Source organism: Pseudophryne corroboree, chromosome 1 (genome assembly GCF_028390025.1).
Source record: "Pseudophryne corroboree isolate aPseCor3 chromosome 1, aPseCor3.hap2, whole genome shotgun sequence".
Taxonomy (NCBI): domain Eukaryota; kingdom Metazoa; phylum Chordata; class Amphibia; order Anura; family Myobatrachidae; genus Pseudophryne; species Pseudophryne corroboree.
Genome location: NC_086444.1, coordinates 579,539,176 through 579,560,661, shown reverse-complemented (window position 1 = coordinate 579,560,661; position 21,486 = coordinate 579,539,176). Strand labels below are relative to the sequence as shown.

At 43.9% G+C, this 21,486-nt stretch overlaps 1 protein-coding gene across 1 annotated transcript in view; it reads right to left on the bottom strand.

Moving 5' to 3' along the window:
• Positions 1–21,486, bottom strand: part of SVEP1 (sushi, von Willebrand factor type A, EGF and pentraxin domain containing 1) — a 598,519-nt gene that overhangs the window by 230,323 nt on the left and 346,710 nt on the right. The window contains exons 18-19 of the mRNA XM_063914219.1: positions 18,329–18,490; positions 16,580–16,741 (exon numbers count right to left, since the gene is read on the bottom strand). Coding sequence (XP_063770289.1) covers positions 16,580–16,741; positions 18,329–18,490 — 324 coding nt within the window. The remainder of the gene's footprint in view (positions 1–16,579; positions 16,742–18,328; positions 18,491–21,486) is intronic.

Genomic DNA, 21,486 nt, shown 5'->3' with positions numbered 1-21,486 from the left:
ATATTGTATAAAATGACCTTCATGATATGTGTATAAGGTGTATATGAAACATAAATGCATTACTTGTTTAGACTTGGGTCTCATTCCCAATATATCTGGAATGCAAATATTCCAAAATACAGAAAAATCCAAAAGCATTTTGGATATGGGGGACTCAACCTGTACCAGAATAGCAAAATGTGCATATATGTACTTTCTCTTTAAACAAACTGAAAGAGTAAAAATAGGATTTTAATTACCTACCGGTAAATCCTTTTCTCGTAGTCCGCAGAGGACACTGGGGTCCACATTAGTACCATGGGTATAGACGGGTCCACTAGTAGCCTTGGGCACTGTCCGCTTCACATAGATCTTCAAAGCCCTCACAACATCCAAGGACTTTGAAGTAGCCGAGGTGTCGGTAACCACCAGAATCACCCAAACGTAGGCCCACACCCACTCCTGACTGCAAAAAAGTAGTAAAAGTCCCAGATGAAATTCCACCACAGGAAATTTCCTGTTCTCACACCAAGAGAAGTATTTTTTTCAAATATGGTGGTAATGTTTAGACGTTACCCCCTTCCTGGCTTGGATCAAGGTTGGAATAAACCTGTCCAGGATCCCTTTCCGGGCTAGAATTTGACACTCAACCTCCATGCCATCAAACGTAGCCGCACTAGGTCGTAATAGACAAACGGCCCCTGTTGTAGAAGATCCTCGCGAAGAGGTAGAGGCCATGGGTGCTCTAGGGGCATTTCCAGTAGATCCATGTACCAGGCCCTTCTTGGCCAGTCCAGAGCAATGAGAATAGCTTGAACCTTTTCCCTTTTTATTCTTTTGAGAATTCTTGGGATCAGTGGAAGTGGTGGAAACATGTACACCAACTGGTAGTCCCATGGAGTCACCAGAGCGTCCACCGCCACTGCCTGTGGGTCTCTCGACCTGGAACAATATTGCTTGAGCTTCTTGTTGAGACAAGAGGCCATTATGTCGATTTGTGGATATCTCCACCGACGTATCAAGCAGCCGAACACCTCTGGGTGAAGGCCCCACTCCCCTGGGTGGAGGTCATGTCTGCTGAGGAAGTCTGCTTCCCAGTTGTCCACTCCCGGAATGAAGACTGCCAACAATGCCACAGTGTTCTGTTCTGTCCAGAGGAGAATCCTTGTTACCTCTGACATTGCTGCTCTGCTCTTTGTTCCGCCCTGTCGGTTTATGTACGTTACCAACATCACATTGTCTGACTGAACCTGAATGGCATGATCCTGTGATACCTGTAGATGGGCGTTGTATATGGCCCTTAGTTCCAGAATGTTGATCGGAACAATGGTTTCCTGACTTGACCATTTTCCTTGGAACTGTTCCCCTTGGGTGACTGCTCCCCAACCTCTGAGGCTTGCATTTGTGGTTAGCAGAATCCAATTTTGAATCCTGAACCTTCGGCCCTCAGTCAGGTGAGAAGTCTGAAGCCACCGCAGAAGAGAAACCCTGGCTTTTGGTAACAGAAGTATCCTCTGGTGCATGTGAAGATGCAATCCGGACCATTTGTCCAACAGAACCAGCTGGAAGGACCTTGCGTGAAACCTTCCCTACTGCAGTGCCTCGTAAGAGACTACTATCTTCCCCAGGAGGCGAATGCATAGATGCACCGATATCCGGTTTGGTCTCAGAACGTCCTGCACCATCGACTGAATTACCAATGCCTTTTCCAATGGAAGGAATACCTCCTGTGCCGTATCAAGTATCATCCCCAGGAACGGAAGCCTCCGTGTTGGTTCCAGGTGAGATTTTGGCAGGTTCAGAATCCACCCGTGATCCTGGAGTAGTCATGTTGAGAGGGCAATGTTGTCTAACAACCTCTCTCTGGATGGTGCTTTTATCAGCAGATCGTCCAGGTACGGTAATATGTTCACTCCTTGCTTGCAGAGGAGAAACATCATCTCTGCCATTACCTTGATGAACACCCTCGGTGCCATGGAGAGGCCAAATGGCAGGGCCTGGAACTGGTAGTGACAGTCCTGTAATGCAAACCTTAGATAAGCCCAATGAGGCGGCCAAATCAGAATATGAGGCTGCCAAATCGGAATATGAAGGCATCCTTGATATCCACAGACACCAGGAATTCCCCCTCCTCCAGACCTGAGATCACCACTCTGAGACTCCATCTTGAATTTGAACACCCGTAAGTACGGGTTCAGTGACTTGAGGTTTAAAATGGGCCTTACCGAACCATCCGGTTTCGGTACCACAAACAGCTTGGAATAATAACCCTTATTTTGCAATTAAAGTGGAACTGGAACAATGACCTGAGTCTGTACAAGTTTTTGAATTGCTGCCTGTAAAGTCATGCTTGCTTTTGGAGAAGCTGGTAAGTCTGATTTGAAGAATCTGTGAGGTGGGAGTTCCAGAAATTCCAGTCTGTAGCCCTGGGCGATAAGATCTTTGACCCATGGATCCAGGCATGATGTTACCCGTATGTGACTGAAATATCTTAATCGGGCTCCCACCTGCCTGTCTTCCAGGCAGTGTGGTGCACCGTCATGCTGAAGGCTTTGAGGAAGCAAAACCGGAGGTCTGTTCCTGTGAAAGTGCAGATGCAGGTTTTCTGGGTTTACCTCTATTGGCTTTGATGGCTGTAGAAGAACCTTTGGATTTACTTTTAAATTTCACTGTCTGAAAGGACTGCAGAGTTGGAGCAGAGTATGTTTTCCTAGCTGGGGTTGCTTCGGAAGGAAGGTATGTAGACTTACCCACCGTAGCCTTGGATATCCACGTATCCAGTTCATCTCCAAAAAGGGCTTCACCTGTGAATAGTAGGCTTTCCACACCTTTCCTGGAATCCGCATCCGAAGTCCACTGGTGTAGCCACAAGCCCCTGCCTGCTGATACTGCCATGGCAGTGGTGCGTGCGTTGAGAAAATCAATTTCCTTTATGGCCTCCACCATAAAATTAGCAGAGTCTTGTATATGCTGTAGGAATAAAATTATCTCCCCCCCTGGAGAAGGAATCTAACCCATCAATGAGATTACCTGACCATTTTGTAAAGGCCCTAGTAATCCATGCACAAGCAACAGTGGGTCTCTGGGCCACCCCAGCAGCTGTGTACAGGGATTTGAGAGTGGTCTCAAATTTGTGGTCAGCCGTGTCCTTTAAGGAGGCTGCCACAGGGACAGGTAAGACTATCTTACGTGACAGCCTAGATACCGATGTGTCAACAATTGGTGGATTTTCCCACTTTTCCCTATCATCCTGAGGAAACGGGAAGGATGTAACCTTTTAGGGATCTGAAACTTCTTGTCTGGATTAACCCAAGTTTCTTCAAACAGAGAATTTAACTCCTTTGAAGCAGGGAAAGTAGCAGAGGATATCTTATTTACATTAAAATAACATTCCTCATCCACCTCTGCCACCTTGTCAGGAATGTGCAGGACTTCTGTAATAGTTTCCATCAGGGCCTGTATTCCTTGTGACAGTGCTGCACCCCCCCCCACACACACACACACGAGTCCACATCACCCGCCTCTGTGTCTGATACATCATCATCAGTGTCAGCCTGCAGGATTTGGGCCAGAGTACGCTTCTGTAGACAAATGGCAGGGGTCTGAGATGCTGGTATGGGAACTGAATCTCTAGTCATCAGGTCCTCCACAGATTGTATTGCGTCTCTTTCTCATTATGGGATAATTTATTAGAAATATGTGAGATCATCCCTTTAAGGGAATCCAACCATGCGGGTCCAGACCCACTAGCCTGAGAATGTGTACCATCCTGGGTACACTGTAGTGAATCCCCCGGGGAAGACAAACACTCTGCTGTGCGGGAAACACACTCCCTTGACATGGTAATGTGAAGAGGGACACACACAGTAAAGATGAAAGCACAGCTAACCTACACAGAGCCCGCAGGGAGACACAGAGAAGATGGAGCTAGCCACACCGTGCCCTCTATGCTAAAGCCAAGCTCAGCTGGGTCACAAACTAAGCTCCTTAATAGGGATTAGTATTCTAACACCGCTCCCCCCCCCTTACTATGACCCCCTGGTACCGCTGAGGAAACGTGGAGTCTTTGTGGAGGAGCTGTGCTTCCCTGTAAGTCCTGTCAGTGCAGAGGGAAAATGGCGCTGGTGAGCTGATGGATCTGCTCATAGTGTAGCCCCGCCCCCGTAATGGCGCGCGGTCTTCCCTGTTTTATTATACTGGCTGAGGTGTCCGAGACACTTAACAGCGGGTTAGAACCCCTGTAAGCCGTTTGCCAGTGTAGGGTAATGGTAAAAAGCTCAACTCGCCCCTCACAGCGGAAACACACACACATACAGCATGTTGTACTGAGCCTGGAGACGCAGCCTGCATGTCAGTGCTGCACTCCATACCCTGATGCTGCCATTACAGCCGGCGACCCGCTAACCAGGACGCCGGCCACCTACTCACCACTCTTCTTACTTCTGGCTCTGTTAGGGGAGACGGCGTGCTACGGGACTGTACACTCGCCGTGGTGGGGCTTGCGAATAGGACCCTCAGGAGCTCAGTGTCCTGCCAGCAGAAAATGGGACCATTAACCCTATAGGAGGTTGGGCCGTCCCCCCCCCTAATTCCCACGAAGCAGGCAGGCTGGTGCCAACCAGCCCTGTCTGAAAACAACAAACAGATAATAAATGCAGAAAACTCTTCAGGAGCTTCCTTAAGCGTGACCGGTTCCTCCGGGCAGATTTTCTAAACTGCGTCTGGTAGGAGGGGCATAGAGGGAGGAGCCAGTGCACACTATTGATTTCTTAAAGTGCCCAAGGCTCCTAGTGGACCCGTCTATACCCATGGTACTAATGTGGACTCCAGTATCCTCTAGGACATAACAGAAATCTAATTTGCACATTATTTATATTAAATTATTTGTAAATGATTCCGCACACCCCTGCAATTCAGTGGTGTTTGCTCAGATCGCAGTTTTGGTGTATTCTCTGGGAGGTTGGGAAAATGTAAATTGCTAGAATGGAAAATGTAATGGTGCAACTAGTACAGCAGCACAACGTAATCCAGTGGTACCCAGCCTCTAAATGTCTACAAAATGTAAATGGTTAATCGAATACACCTCAGACACTACAAGTCTGTACTCCTCTTTCAAAATGTATCCACAAAAAACAGTCACTATAATAATCGCAGTAGTCTCAGATGCTCCAATTAAAGATGTGTAGCTAGGTCAGATCCCAAAAAAGCCAGACTTTGTTGCGAATTCATTGAAACATCATTATTCCAATATAATAGTCATCCAACAGAAGTCAGTATCACACATATTTTCCAGTCCACACTACTCAGTCGTATTCATAGTTACAGATGGAACCTCACTCATCTATACCATCTATGGCGTTTGTCCCGATCACGGAGTCGCAGTGTGCCTGCTCGCAAGGCAGCGCATTATGTCGCAGGGTGGTGCATAGAGCTTAGCTAGGCGTTTGGCGTAACCAGTGATCATCCACTAGGTGTCGCTTTTGAAAATCACCATTGTGCGTGCATGAGGTTAGCAGATCTGCCCAGCAAATGATGGCTCACTCATGCCAGGAATCTCTCGATCTCTAGGTGCATGCACAATGCTAACATGCTTTACAAATGAATGTGTCTTCATGAATACTTGCTACAGTTAGGCTAAATAGCCCTTGAAGTCACACTATGCTGCGGCGGGACTCTGCAATTTTTTCCACGAAAATGAGTCTTAGACACAAAGTGCTTCTGCTGATTAAAATGCTATGCAGCATGCCTATGTTCTGTGTGTAACAGCGGCTCTATATGCATCCACAATAAAATGTTACAGTGTTTTCCAGGTAAACACTGTAGCAGAGCATTTTGTATGCACATACAGTCGCAGTCACACACAGAATTTAGGCATGCTGCATATCATTTTAATTAGCAGAAGCTGCTTGTGCGTCCTATTACATTACTTTGTGTCTAAAGGTGTGTACTGTATATGGTGAGATAAATCTGTAAGATTTTGACTCTATATTCAAAATCTTAAGGAAAGTTAGTGCACATCTCAAGGTGTTACACACTTTGGGGGTAATTCCAAGTTGATCGCAGCAGGAATTTTGTTAGCAGGGGTGACAGATAAAACATATAACATGTGCAGAGAGAGAGTTAGATTTGGGTGGGTTATTTTGTTTCTGTGCAGGGTAAATACTGGCTGCTTTATTTTGACACTGCAAATTAGATTGCAGATTAGAGATGTGCACTTGAAATTTTTCGGGTTTTGTGTTTTGGTTTTTTGGGTTCGGTTCCGCGGCCGTGTTTTGGGTTCGACCGCGTTTTGGCAAAACCTCACCGAATTTTTTTTGTCGGATTCGGGTGTGTTTTGGATTCGGGTGTTTTTTTCAAAAAACACTAAAAAACAGCTTAAATCATAGAATTTGGGGGTCATTTTGATCCCAAAGTATTATTAACCTCAAAAACCATAATTTCCACTCATTTTCAGTCTATTCTGAATACCTCACACCTCACAATATTATTTTTAGTCCTAAAATTTGCACCGAGGTCGCTGGATGACTAAGCTAAGCGACCCTAGTGGCCGACACAAACACCTGGCCCATCTAGGAGTGGCATTGCAGTGTCACGCAGGATGGCCCTTCCAAAAAACACTCCCCAAACAGCACATGACGCAAAGAAAAAAAGAGGCGCAATGAGGTAGCTGTGTGAGTAAGCTAAGCGACCCTAGTGGCCGACACAAACACCTGGCCCATCTAGGAGTGGCACTGCAGTGTCACGCAGGATGGCCCTTCCAAAAAACACTCCCCAAACAGCACATGACGCAAAGAAAAAAAGAGGCGCAATGAGGTAGCTGTGTGAGTAAGATAAGCGACCCTAGTGGCCGACACAAACACCTGGCCCATCTAGGAGTGGCACTGCAGTGTCACGCAGGATGGCCCTTCCAAAAAACACTCCCCAAACAGCACATGACGCAAAGAAAAAAAGAGGCGCAATGAGGTAGCTGTGTGAGTAAGCTAAGCGACCCTAGTGGCCGACACAAACACCTGGCCCATCTAGGAGTGGCACTGCAGTGTCACGCAGGATGGCCCTTCCAAAAAACACTCCCCAAACAGCACATGATGCAAAGAAAAAAAGAGGCGCAATGAGGTAGCTGTGTGAGTAAGATAAGCGACCCTAGTGGCCGACACAAACACCTGGCCCATCTAGGAGTGGCACTGCAGTGTCACGCAGGATGGCCCTTCCAAAAAACACTCCCCAAACAGCACATGACGCAAAGAAAAATTAAAGAAAAAAGAGGTGCAAGATGGAATTGTCCTTGGGCCCTCCCACCCACCCTTATGTTGTATAAACAGGACATGCACACTTTAACCAACCCATCATTTCAGTGACAGGGTCTGCCACACGACTGTGACTGAAATGACGGGTTGGTTTGGACCCCCACCAAAAAAGAAGCAATTAATCTCTCCTTGCACAAACTGGCTCTACAGAGGCAAAATGTCCACCTCATTATCATCCTCCGATATATCACCGTGTACATCCCCCTCCTCACAGATTATCAATTCGTCCCCACTGGAATCCACCATCTCAGCTCCCTGTGTACTTTGTGGAGGCAATTGCTGCTGGTCAATGTCTCCACGGAGGAATTGATTATAATTCATTTTAATGAACATCATCTTCTCCACATTTTCTGGAAGTAACCTCGTACGCCGATTGCTGACAAGGTGAGCGGCGGCACTAAACACTCTTTCGGAGTACACACTTGTGCGAGGGCAACTTAGGTAGAATAAAGCCAGTTTGTGCAAGGGCCTCCAAATTGCCTCTTTTTCCTGCCAGTATAAGTACGGACTGTCTGACGTGCCTACTTGGATGCGGTCACTCATATAATCCTCCACCATTCTTTCAATGGGGAGAGAATCATATGCAGTGCCAGTAGACGACATGTCCGTATCCGTAATCGTTGTCAGGTCCTTCAGTCCGGACCAGATGTCAGCATCAGCAGTCGCTCCAGACTGCCCTGCATCACCGCCAGCGGGTGGGCTCGGAATTCTGAGCCTTTTCCTCGCACCCCCAGTTGCGGGAGAATGTGAAGGAGGAGATGTTGACAGGTCGCGTTCCGCTTGACTTGACAATTTTCTCACCAGCAGGTCTTTGAACCCCAGCAGACCTGTGTGTGCCGGAAAGAGAGATCCAAGGTAGGTTTTAAATCTAGGATCGAGCACGGTGGCCAAAATGTAGTGCTCTGATTTCAACAGATTGACCACCCGTGAATCCTTGTTAAGCGAATTAAGGGCTCCATCCACAAGTCCCACATGCCTAGCGGAATCGCTCCGTGTTAGCTCCTCCTTCAATGTCTCCAGCTTCTTCTGCAAAAGCCTGATGAGGGGAATGACCTGACTCAGGCTGGCAGTGTCTGAACTGACTTCACGTGTGGCAAGTTCAAAGGGCAGCAGAACTTTGCACAACGTTGAAATCATTCTCCACTGCGCTTGAGACAGGTGCATTCCACCTCCTATATCGTGCTGAATTGTATAGGCTTGAATGGCCTTTTGCTGCTCCTCCAACCTCTGAAGCATATATAGGGTTGAATTCCACCTCGTTACCACTTCTTGCTTCAGATGATGGCAGGGCAGGTTCAGGCGTTTTTGGTGTTGCTCCAGTCTTCTGTACGTGGTGCCTGTACGCCGAAAGTGTCCCGCAATTCTTCTGGCCACCGACAGCATCTCTTGCACGCCCCTGTCGTTTTTTAAAAAATTCTGCACCACCAAATTCAAGGTATGTGCAAAACATGGGACGTGCTGGAATTTGCCCATATTTAATGCACACACAATATTGCTGGCGTTGTCCGATGCCACAAATCCACAGGAGAGTCCAATTGGGGTAAGCCATTCCGCGATGATCTTCCTCAGTTGCCGTAAGAATTTTCAGCTGTGTGCGTATTCTGGAAACCGGTGATACAAAGCGTAGCCTGCCTAGGAAAGAGTTGGCGTTTGCGAGATGCTGCTACTGGTGCCGCCGCTGCTGTTCTTGCGGCGGGAGTCCATACATCTACCCAGTGGGCTGTCACAGTCATATAGTCCTGACCCTGCCCTGCTCCACTTGTCCACATGTCCGTGGTTAAGTGGACATTGGGTACAACTGCATTTTTTAGGACACTGGTGAGTCTTTTTCTGACGTCCGTGTACATTCTCGGTATCGCCTGCCTAGAGAAGTGGAACCTAGATGGTATTTGGTAACGGGGGCACACTACCTCAAGAAATTGTCTAGTTCCCTGTGAACTAACGGCGGATACCGGACGCACGTCTAACACCAACATAGTTGTCAAGGCCTCAGTTATCCGCTTTGCAACAGGATGACTGCTGTGATATTTCATCTTCCTCGCAAAGGACTGTTGGACAGTCAATTGCTTGGTGGAAGTAGTAAAAGTGGGCTTACGACTTCCCCTCTGGGATGACCATCGACTCCCAGCAGCAACAACAGCAGCGCCAGCAGCAGCAGGCGTTACACGCAAGGATGCATCGGAGGAATCCCAGGCAGGAGAGGACTCGTCAGAATTGCTAGTGACATGGCCTGCAGGACTATTGGCATTCCTGGGGAAGGAGGAAATTGACACTGAGGGAGTTGGTGGGGTGGTTTGCGTGAGCTTGGTTACAAGAGGAAGGGATTTACTGGTCAGTGGACTGCTTCCGCTGTCGCCCAAAGTTTTTGAACTTGTCACTGACTTATGATGAATGCGCTGCAGGTGACGTATAAGGGAGGATGTTCCGAGGTGGTTAACGTCCTTACCCCTACTTATTACAGCTTGACAAAGGCAACACACGGCTTGACAAATGTTGTCCGCATTTCTGTTGAAATACTTCCACACCGAAGAGCTGATTTTTTTGGTATTTTCACCAGGCATGTCAATGGCCATATTCCTTCCACGGACAACAGGTGTCTCCCCGGGTGCCTGACTTAAACAAACCACCTCACCATCAGAATCCTCCTGGTCAATTTCCTCCCCAGCGCCAGCAACACCCATATCCTCCTCATCCTGGTGTACTTCAACACTGACATCTTCAATCTGACTATCAGGAACTGGACTGCGGGTGCTCCTTCCTGCACTTGCAGGGGGCGTGCAAATGGTGGAAGGCGCATGCTCTTCACGTCCAGTGTTGGGAAGGTCAGGCATCGCAAACGACACAATTGGACTCTCCTTGTGGATTTGGGATTTCGAAGAACGCACAGTTCTTTGCTGTGCTTTTGCCAGCTTAAGTCTTTTCATTTTTCTAGCGAGAGGCTGAGTGCTTCCATCCTCATGTGAAGCTGAACCACTAGCCATGAACATAGGCCAGGGCCTCAGCCGTTCCTTGCCACTCCGTGTGGTAAATGGCATATTGGCAAGTTTACGCTTCTCCTCCGACAATTTTATTTTAGATTTTGGAGTCCTTTTTTTACTGATATTTGGTGTTTTGGATTTTACATGCTCTGTACTAAGACATTGGGCATCGGCCTTGGCAGACGACGTTGATGGCATTTCATCGTCTCGGCCATGACTAGTGGCAGCAGCTTCAGCACGAGGTGGAAGTGGATCTTGATCTTTCCCTATTTTTGGAACCTCAACATTTTTGTTCTCCATATTTTAATAGGCACAACTAAAAGGCACCTCAGGTAAACAATGGAGATGGATGGATACTAGTATACTTATGGATGGACGAGCGACTGCCGACACAGAGGTAGCTACAGCCGTGGACTACCGTACTGTGACTGCTGCTAATATAGACTGGATGATAATGAGATGAAATTAATATATATATATATATATATATAATATCACTAGTACTGCAGCCGGACAGGTATATATATTTATTATGTAATGACTGATGACGGACCTGCTGGACACTGTCAGCTCAGCACCGCAGACTGCTACAGTAAGCTACTATAGTAGTATGTATCAAGAAGAAAGAAAAAAAAAAACACGGGTAGGTGGTATACAATTATGGATGGACGAGCGACTGCCGACACAGAGGTAGCTACAGCCGTGGACTACCGTACTGTGTCTGCTGCTAATATAGACTGGATGATAATGAGATGAAATTAATATATATATATAATATCACTAGTACTGCAGCCGGACAGGTATATATATTTATTATGTAATGACTGATGACGGACCTGCTGGACACTGTCAGCTCAGCACCGCAGACTGCTACAGTAAGCTACTATAGTAGTATGTATCAAGAAGAAAGAAAAAAAAATCCACGGGTAGGTAGTATACAATTATGGATGGACGAGCGACTGCCGACACAGAGGTAGCTACAGCCGTGGACTACCGTACTGTGTCTGCTGCTAATATAGACTGGATGATAATGAGATGAAATTAATATATATATATATATAATATCACTAGTACTGCAGCCGGATAGGTATATATATTTATTATGTAATGACTGATGACGGACCTGCTAGACACTGTCAGCTCAGCACCGCAGACTGCTACAGTAAGCTACTATAGTAGTATGTATCAAGAAGAAAGAAAAAAAAAACCACGGGTAGGTGGTATACAATTATGGATGGACGAGCGACTGCAGACACAGAGGTAGCTACAGCCGTGGACTACCGTACTGTGTCTGCTGCTAATATAGACTGGATGATAATGAGATGAAATTAATATATATATATATATATATAATATCACTAGTACTGCAGCCGGACAGGTATATATATTTATTATGTAATGACTGATGACGGACCTGCTGGACACTGTCAGCTCAGCACCGCAGACTGCTACAGTAAGCTACTATAGTAGTATGTATCAAGAAGAAAAAAAAAAAAACCACGGGTAGGTGGTATACAATTATGGATGGACGAGCGACTGCCGACACAGAGGTAGCTACAGCCGTGGACTACCGTACTGTGTCTGCTGCTAATATAGACTGGATGATAATGAGATGAAATTAATATATATATATATAATATCACTAGTACTGCAGCCGGACAGGTATATATATATATTTATTATGTAATGACTGATGACGGACCTGCTAGACACTGTCAGCTCAGCACCGCAGACTGCTACAGTAAGCTACTATAGTAGTATGTATCAAGAAGAAAAAAAAAAAAAAACACGGGTAGGTGGTATACAATTATGGATGGACGAGCGACTGCCGACACAGAGGTAGCTACAGCCGTGGACTACCGTACTGTGTCTGCTGCTAATATAGACTGGATAATAATGAGATGAAATTAATATATATATATATATATATATATATATAATATCACTAGTACTGCAGCCGGACAGGTATATATATTTATTATGTAATGACTGATGACGGACCTGCTGGACACTGTCAGCTCAGCACCGCAGACTGCTACAGTAAGCTACTATAGTAGTATGTATCAAGAAGAAAGAAAAAAAAAAAAACACGGGTAGGTGGTATACAATTATGGATGGACGAGCGACTGCCGACACAGAGGTAGCTACAGCCGTGGACTACCGTACTGTGTCTGCTGCTAATATAGACTGGATGATAATGAGATGAAATTAATATATATATATATAATATCACTAGTACTGCAGCCGGACAGGTATATATATTTATTATGTAATGACTGATGACGGACCTGCTGGACACTGTCAGCTCAGCACCGCAGACTGCTACAGTAAGCTACTATAGTATGTATCAAGAAGAAAGAAAAAAAAAAAACACGGGTAGGTGGTATATTACAATTATATATATATATACAATTATATATATATATTAAACTGGTGGTGATTAATTAAACTGGTGGTCAGGTCACTGGTCACACTATCAGCAACTTGCAAGTAGTACTCCTAAGCAGACAATCACAATATACTGGTGGTCAGTGTGGTCACAATGGCAGTGTGGCACTCTGGCAGCAAAAGTGTGCACTGTACGTTAAAATATGTACTCCTGCTCTCAGACTCTAACTGCTCCCCACTGTCTCCCCCACAAGTCAGATATACACAGTCACACTATCACTTCAGCAAGTAGTAGTACTCCTAATGCTCCCCAAAATTACTAAATACTGTGTCTCTCTCTACTCTAGTCTCTTCTCTATAAACGGAGAGGACGCCAGCCACGTCCTCTCCCTATCAATCTCAATGCACGTGTGAAAATGGCGGCGACGCGCGGCTCCTTATATAGAATCCGAGTCTCGCGAGAATCCGACAGCGGGATGATGACGTTCGGGCGCGTTCGGGTTAACCGAGCAAGGCGGGAGGATCCGAGTCGCTCGGATCCGTGAGAAAAAAGCTGAAGTTCGGGCGGGTTCGGATTCCGAGGAACCGAACCCGCTCATCTCTATTGCAGATTGAGCACACCACACCCAAATCTAACTCTCTCTGCACATGTTAAATCTGCCTCCCCTGCAGTGCACATGGTTTTGCCCAACTGCTAACAAAATTCCTGCTGCGATCAACTTGGAATTACCCCTTAGTCAAAATCGTACATAGACAAAATCGAAAGTACAGATAGTCAAAGTCTGTGATATCTGGGCTCTGGGGGAGCTCAAGGGAAATCGGGCATAGCAAGGATCTCATTGTGTGTACACACCTTAAAACACATTTTCATGGAAAAAATTGCAAAAAACGACATCGGTGCTACAGAGTTTGCGGGAATCGAACCCTAGCTCACGGGCATGGTAACCATCGGAAATACCACTATGCCAAGAGATCTATGGAGACAGGTGACTGACACCTGCAGTGACATGGTGATTTTGCTCACTGTAACTTTTTTATAGTGCTGTGTGTCCCAACTCTATTGCTGATTGTAATTATTTTTTTTCCTTTAGAGAGCTGTTTAGAATTCTGAACTGTGCTTTTCTTTGTATGCATTGGAGACGCTGAGCCAATCTACAGATGTGTCCTCTTACATCCTTCCTGCAGTCACGCTAAACAGCCCTTGAAGTCACACCATGCTGGCAGCGGGACTTTGTAATGCCAATCGTCTATTTTTTTTTTTTTTTGCGAATATGCGTCTTAGACACAAAGTGATCTAATAGGACGCACAAGCAGCTTCTGCTGATTAAAATGATATTCAGCATGCCTATATTCTGTGTGTAATAGCGGTTTTACCTGCATACAAAATAAAACGTTACAGTGTTTTCCAGCAGGGCATTTTGCATGCAAATACAGTCACAGTCACACACAGAATATAGACATGCTGTTACTGTTTTAATCAGCAGAAGCTGCTTGTGTGTCCTATTACATTACTTTGCGTCTAAGATGCATTTTCTTTGAAAAAAATGCAAAAAAAAGACGATCAGCGCTACCGATTCCCACTGCGGCATGGTGACTTCACGGGCTATTTAGCATGACTTGATGAATTATTTACTAATTAAGCCCAGCGTTCATTAGTAAATGATGGTATCAATGTGTCTGGGACACCTGTACATCACTGCCGAATTGACAGTCCAGGCATTGTGAGCCCACTGCATAAAAATATGCCTCCTTTATTTATAGTACGCTATACACTTCAAGTTCCTGATTGACTCTCTCCATCTGACCGCTGGTCTGTATGTATAACATTACAGTTGTCACTGGCCATTTGCCAGGGCTTGCTAAGAGCACACTATTACAGTATGATTACTGTACTCTATATCCATCTGCCGCTATTCGCTCTACAGTACTGGATTAGTGGAGCATTAGCCGCCCAGTGGTGAAGATGTGTATTGGATGCTGTGCATGTTGTCGCACCTCAATGTGCCTTACCACACAATACCATAACAACCTGAGCTATAGCTAAGGTGAGACAAATACTCCGTTTAGGCGGAGAAACTGCAATGATTAGGGAGGCTCCATCTGTACGTGAGCAAATTCCCAAATGTCCATTGGGCTAATCTTCCACTATTTCCTTTCCATTTTGTAACGCCTCCAACATATTGCAGCATGACTTTTTTTTAAAGAGACACACTTTACATTAGTTCTGTCTTAGTACTGCGCTCAATCCTGACTATGTGGATGGTTTATATGAATAAATATGTCTTAGTCGTTAGTAACGTTTGTTGCAATGACACATTAGTCTAGATATCGCATAATAAATGTGTGTGTTTTTGAAGAATGACATAAACAATAGTGTCTAACTTGATTTACGTTCCTTTGACAGTTTAATGATTAAATTACAATCACACTATGGTATAAGTATCTATAATACTCTTGCACAGTTCAGTAAATACATAAGCAGTTTCGTAATGTCCAGCTAAGCACTTTTGTGCAAATCCAGATATAAACTTCTTAAATTTATGTAAATATTCCCAATGTCAGATAATGTCTCTGTATCAAGTTCTCTATATTTTAATATCAGATAAAGATTTAATATTTATAAAATATAGAGAACTTGATACAGAGAGATTATCTGACATTGGGAATATTTACCTCAATTTAAGAAGTATACAGTATATCTGGATTTGCACAAAAGTGCTTAGCTGGACATTACGAAACTGCTTATGTATTTACTGTATTGTGCAAGAGTATTATAGATACTTATACCATAGTGTGATTATAATTTAATCAGTAAACTGTCAAAGGAACGTAAACCAAGTTAGACACTATTGTTTATGTCATTCTTCAAAAACACACACATTTATTATGCGATATCTAGACTAATGTGTCATTGCAACAAACGTTACTAACGACTAAGACATATTTATTCATATAAACCATCCACATAGTCAGGACTGAGCGCAGTACTAAGACAGAACATTGTGTAACCCAAGAAGGCTAGTCACCTAGTAAGTGCAGCTGCTCGTCCGGACAAAAGATATTCAGTGCGCAGATACTCCAAAGAAATTCGTACACTTTACATTAGCAATATAGGAAGAAATAGTAAACACAGCAGGTAATATACATAGGAGATCGTTTTATTCAAATCCACTAAATGATTGTCTTAGATTATAAAATTGTGTGTTGTTGCTCAAGTGTCTAAGGGGTCTATTTATGACCTGAAGAAGAAGACCTCTATGCAGATGATTGCCTCAGTCAATTTAACAAGTGGTCAAAAAGCGTAGCTTTTCACTGATGGCCAGTGCCAGTAACTATTGCCATACCTAGCACTGGAAGACCAAAGTCTTTGCTGTTCCCCCCAAGCAAATCCCTGTGGACCACCAGTTACTAATGCTTCATCAACTACTAAAATTATTTACTAGGACAGTGATAAGTGTTCACGTGAACATTCAAATAATAAATTCAATCAAGGCTTCATTTCTAGATATCCCTTTGTTAATTTATAGTTCATTTATGGTATAGAAAAGTATACCATACTGTACATCAATTGTCATTCTTACACACTAGCTATACATTTGCCAGAAACAACCTAACTTTTCATTTTTTTGGCAAACATAACAATTTACTAAAATAGCAAATTAAATATTTGCCCTAACATTGCATTAATCATTTACAAGTATAAAACATTTTAAATACTTGTAGGACACTGCTATGTCTAAAATTAATCCACTTATTACTGGGAGCAATAATTTGGAAGACAATATAATACAATCATAGCTAGTTAGGTAAAGATTTGATACCACTTCTGTACCCATACATGCTGTGAGCATAGCTCAGTCTATACAGAAGAGGGTAACAGGCTCAGCTAACACTGTCTCAGTATTCCAATGGGCACAAACGGCAACTTACTTGAACAGTCTGTTATCGACCTGGCTCCAGTCATGGTCGTTGTTCCGTAAAATGGACATGACAGGCAATAAGATTTCCCCGTTTCGGGCTGATAGTAGTCCCTGGGACAAGGATAGCATGGCACCAGTCCAGACCGAGAAAACTCACCAGCGTGGCATGGAACTTTAATGTAAAAACGAAATATTAAACACTGAAATGACAGAACTACATTATGTGCAAAAGCGCACTGGTATGTATACATCCCAAGCATGGAATAATAGTTCCAGAAAACATGATGTCTACCTTCAGTAAGTGCTTCTAGTTGTACGCTCAAGTAATGTAGAGACTAAAATCAATCAAAATGTATCATCTATTAGTTAATTTATAACACTTCTCACTCCACTTTACAACTTTCTAATACTTAGTACAACCCCCATACTGTTCTGACTGGTAGATATTTGTCTTATTTATGTATGTCATACCTATAGTCTAATGTAGAAGGCCTGACAATGTATATTATCTGACTGCAGGGGAAATTGCCATTTAAGATATATATCTAATAATATATTCAATAAGGAGCGACGATCCCAAGTATATCTCGGATTTGGGAAAGTGTATTTATATATATATATATATATATATATATATATATATAATTTTCCAAAAGTGCCCGGCACTCCCGCTCTTTGTGGCAATGTGCTGCAGTGCCCTCCGAGTGGATTCAAATGAACTCATAATGTATGTCCAGGTAAGCAGCGGCACTCAGCAGACAATGCTTAAACAGGTGTCAGTTTTGAAGTCAGCATCTCCATAAAGCTTGTCTGCTGAAGGAGGCATGAAGTGCTGTAAAATGTCCTGGTAGAAGACAGCGTTACCTCTGGACTTAATATAGCACAGCAGACCAACACCAGCAGATGACATGGCTCCCCAAATCAACACAGATTGTGGAAACTTCACACTGGACTTCAAGCATCTTGGAATGTGTTCCTCCATACTCTGGGACCTTGGTTTCCAAATGAGATGCAAAATTTGCTCTCATCAGAAAAAATGACTTTAGACCACTGAGCAACAGACCAGTTCTTTTTTTCTTTAGCCCAGGTAAGACGGTTCTGACGTTGTTTGTTGTTCAGGAGCGGCTTGACAAGAGATGAAGATGCTGACTTTATTTTCCAGCAGGACTTGGCACCTGCCAACACTGCCAAAAGTACCAAAACCTGGTTCAGTGACCGTGGGATTACTGTGTGGATTAGCCAGCAATCTCGCCTGACCTGAACCCCATAGAGTATCTATGGGGCATTGCCAAGAGAAAGATGAGAGACATAAGACAGAACAATGCAGAAGAGCTGAAGACCGCTATTAAAGCATCCTGGTCTTCCATAACACCTCAGCAGTGCCACAGGCTGATAGAATCCATGCCACGCTGACATTTCTGTATTTAAAATCCTTTTTTTATTGATTTTATGTAATATTCTAATTTTCTGAGATTTGGGATTTTCTTAAGGTGTAAGCCACAATCATCAAAATTATAACAAATAAATTCTTGAAATATCTCACTTTGCATGTAATGAGTCTATATAATATATTAGTTTAATCTTTTAAGTTGAATTACTGAAATAAATGAACTTTTGCAAGATATTCTAATTTTCTGAGTTTCACCTGTATATATATTTATATGTATCTATTCTGCTATATGTTTGTGATTCTAATTTACATCTTTTTGATTCTACTGTTATGCTTCCAATATTTTATTTTTCATCTTTTGCAACAAACCTCCACACTCTGAAACATCCACAGAACCTCTTTTTACAGTTGATGTTCCCTTGGGACAGGAGACACAGTACTTAGATCCCATGACTGTTTGGTAAGTGCCGTGTGGACATGACTCACAGGTTTCAAGGCCATTTGAAGAGTAAGTTCCTGGTTTACACTGAGCTGAAATGAAACACAAAGCATACTTTGTTTTAGTTTGTCTAACATGACAATCATTTATTGACTGATATGTTGATTTTGCATAGTATAATACATTTTGATGTGCATGAAAACGTAGACTCATCCTCAGAGGGGTGGGCATTTTTCCTCTTTAGGGCAAACAAGCAAAGGTGAAAAAAAAAAAACCTAAACCACCACTAAATTAGAGGAAATATTTATTTAGGGGGTCATTCCGAGTTGATCGCTCGCTAGCAGTTTTTAGAAGCCGTGCAAATGCTATGCCTCCTTCCACTGGGAGTGTATTTTTTTTTTTGTATAATCTGTTTTTATTGTAACAATATAGACTTACAACAAGTTGTAAATATAACTTGGTATCAATCAATGGCAGAATGGTATGACAACATGAGCGTATACAGATCGATAATCACGTGTTCTGTACAGTTATAGTCCACATTAACATTTTGGTTTAAGAAAACATAATAATAGATAGGTGTGTAACAAGAAGAAGAAAAAGAAAAGAAAAGAGAAACATCAAAAGATTGGGGTGACTGAACCGAGTATGTTAAGCAAAGGAGAGTATGACATGTGCAGTGATTCAAGAGTTAGGCTTATTCATCTAAGACCCTATTACCAATTAAGTCACAAGTCGGTTCCCGTCTTCTACTCTATTTTGTGGAGGAAATGTAAGTCGTATATGATTCGGATGTCTTGTAGTCTATCCAAGGCCACCATATAGCAGTAAATTCCGAGCGCCTGTCCCCAGCGCTCATTAATACATCCTCCATGTTCATGTAATAGTCTAGTCTGGAGAACCAGGTATTCCTTGTGGGGGGGTTGACAGATTTCCACATTGTGGGGATCACTGCTCGTGCGGCATTGCCCAGGTGTCGTATTAACGATGACTTGTAGGTAGAGATTGGGGTAGTGGAATGATTTAGTAGCCAAAAGGCTGGGTCAGATGGGACGGAAGTATGTAGAATGGCGCTGGAGGTTGAGATTACATCATCCCAGTAAGTTTTAATAAGGGGACAGGTCCACCAGATGTGTAGCAGAGAACCTAAGTCCCTACGACATCTCCAGCAGGTAGGTGAGATGGATGGGGATATTACGTGTAGGAGAGTGGGATGTCTATACCACCTCATTAGGATCTTATATTGTGTTTCTCTAACTTGGATACAGATGGAGCTCTTATGGGTTTTAAGAAAGATAGAGTCCCATTCCTTATCCGAGAGTGAGATGTTTAGATCTCTTTCCCACTTTTGAATAAAATGGGGGGGTATCAGGGAGTCAGACGCACATAGAAGTTTGTATAGGGTGGAGACAGTGTGTATTGGATTCATGGGGGCCACACACATTTTTTCAAACGCGGTCAGCTCCCTTGAAGCCTCACGGTATGCATTATTTGTATGTAGGAAGTGACGAATCTGTAGGAATTTCCAGAAATCTCTCTGTGGGATCTCCCATTTCTCTCGTATCTCCGAGAACTGTTTAACCCCGGATGGGTGGACCAACTGCCCCACTCTAAAGAGTCCCTCCAACGCCCAGTTTTGATAATATCCTAATGAGAGGCCCGGTGGGAAGGTCGGATTACTCAGAAAAGAGGTGAGGGGGCCAAAAACAGAAGAGATGCACGATCTTCGTCGTGTCCTCTTCCAAAAAGAAAGTGTAGGAGATATGGTCGGGTGAGGGTGTAGTAATTTGGGCAAGGTCGGGAGCCATGGGAAGATTTCTGGGAACAGTTGCACGCATGAACCTTCTAAGACCACCCATTGCTTAATCTCCCGGCTCCTGGTCCAATCCAAGACTCTGTTCAGGAGAATTGCTTGGTAGTAGATTTCAATGTCTGGTAATAGAAAGCCCCCTTTCTGGGGAGGTCGAGTCAGTATTGACCTTTTGATTCTGGGTCTCTTACGACGCCATATAAATTGCTGGATCAAAGATCTCACAGTCCGGAACCAAGAGTCGGGGATCCGAATCGGTAAGGTCTGAAGGAGATAAAGTAGTTTGGGTAGCGTGTTCATCTTTACAATATTGATTCTACCAAGCCAAGAAAGATTATGATATTGCCATCTGCAATAGTCGTTTCTAATGGCTTGGAGAATGGGGTGGAAGTTCAAGGACAGTAAACGTGAGGAATCGCTGGATAGTTGAACTCCCAGGTATGTAATGTGGGAGTCCCTCCACTGAAAAGGAAACGTAGCTTTCAAGCCAGTTAAAACCGAGTGGGGGGTTGAGATATGAAGAGCATAGGATTTGGATGTGTTGATTTTAAAACCTGATAGTGAGCTGAAAATGTCTAGCTCGCTCATCAGGTTGGGGAGTGAGTGTGCGGGGTCTGTGACTGTCGCCAGCAGATCATCTGCAAATAGAGCAAGTTTATAATCTATATCCCCTACTTGTAGTCCCTTAATCCTGTCATTAGTCCTAATTGCCCTGGCCAGGGCTTCAATACAAAGGACAAAGATCAGGGGGGATAAAGGACAGCCCTGTCTCGTTCCATTACTAATTAGAAAGTTATCAGAGAGAGTCCCGTTAACCCGTACCTTTGCTGATGGTTGTGTATACAAAGATAGTATTCTATGGAGAGCTTGTGGGCCCAACCCGCTCTCATGAAGTCCCAATTTACCCTGTCAAAGGCCTTTTCGGCATCTGTGGACAGTAGTACAGTAGATATCTTACTGCTGGAGGCCAAATGAATTAGATTGAGGAGTTTAGTCGTGTTATCTTTCGCTTCCCGACCGGGTACGAAACCCACTTGGTCGTTATGGACGAGCGACGGGAGAAATTCATTCAGTCTAAGAGCCATTAGTTTCGCGAAGAACTTGAGGTCTATATTAAGCAAGGAGATTGGCCTGTAGCTGGAGCACACTGAGGGGTCCTTTCCTTGTTTAGGGATCACCGTAATATGGGCCTCAAGTGATTGTCTAGAAAAGTGAGTCTCGGCGGATATGGAGTTAAAGGCCTGCAGTAATTTGGGGGCCAGCATTTCTTTAAACATC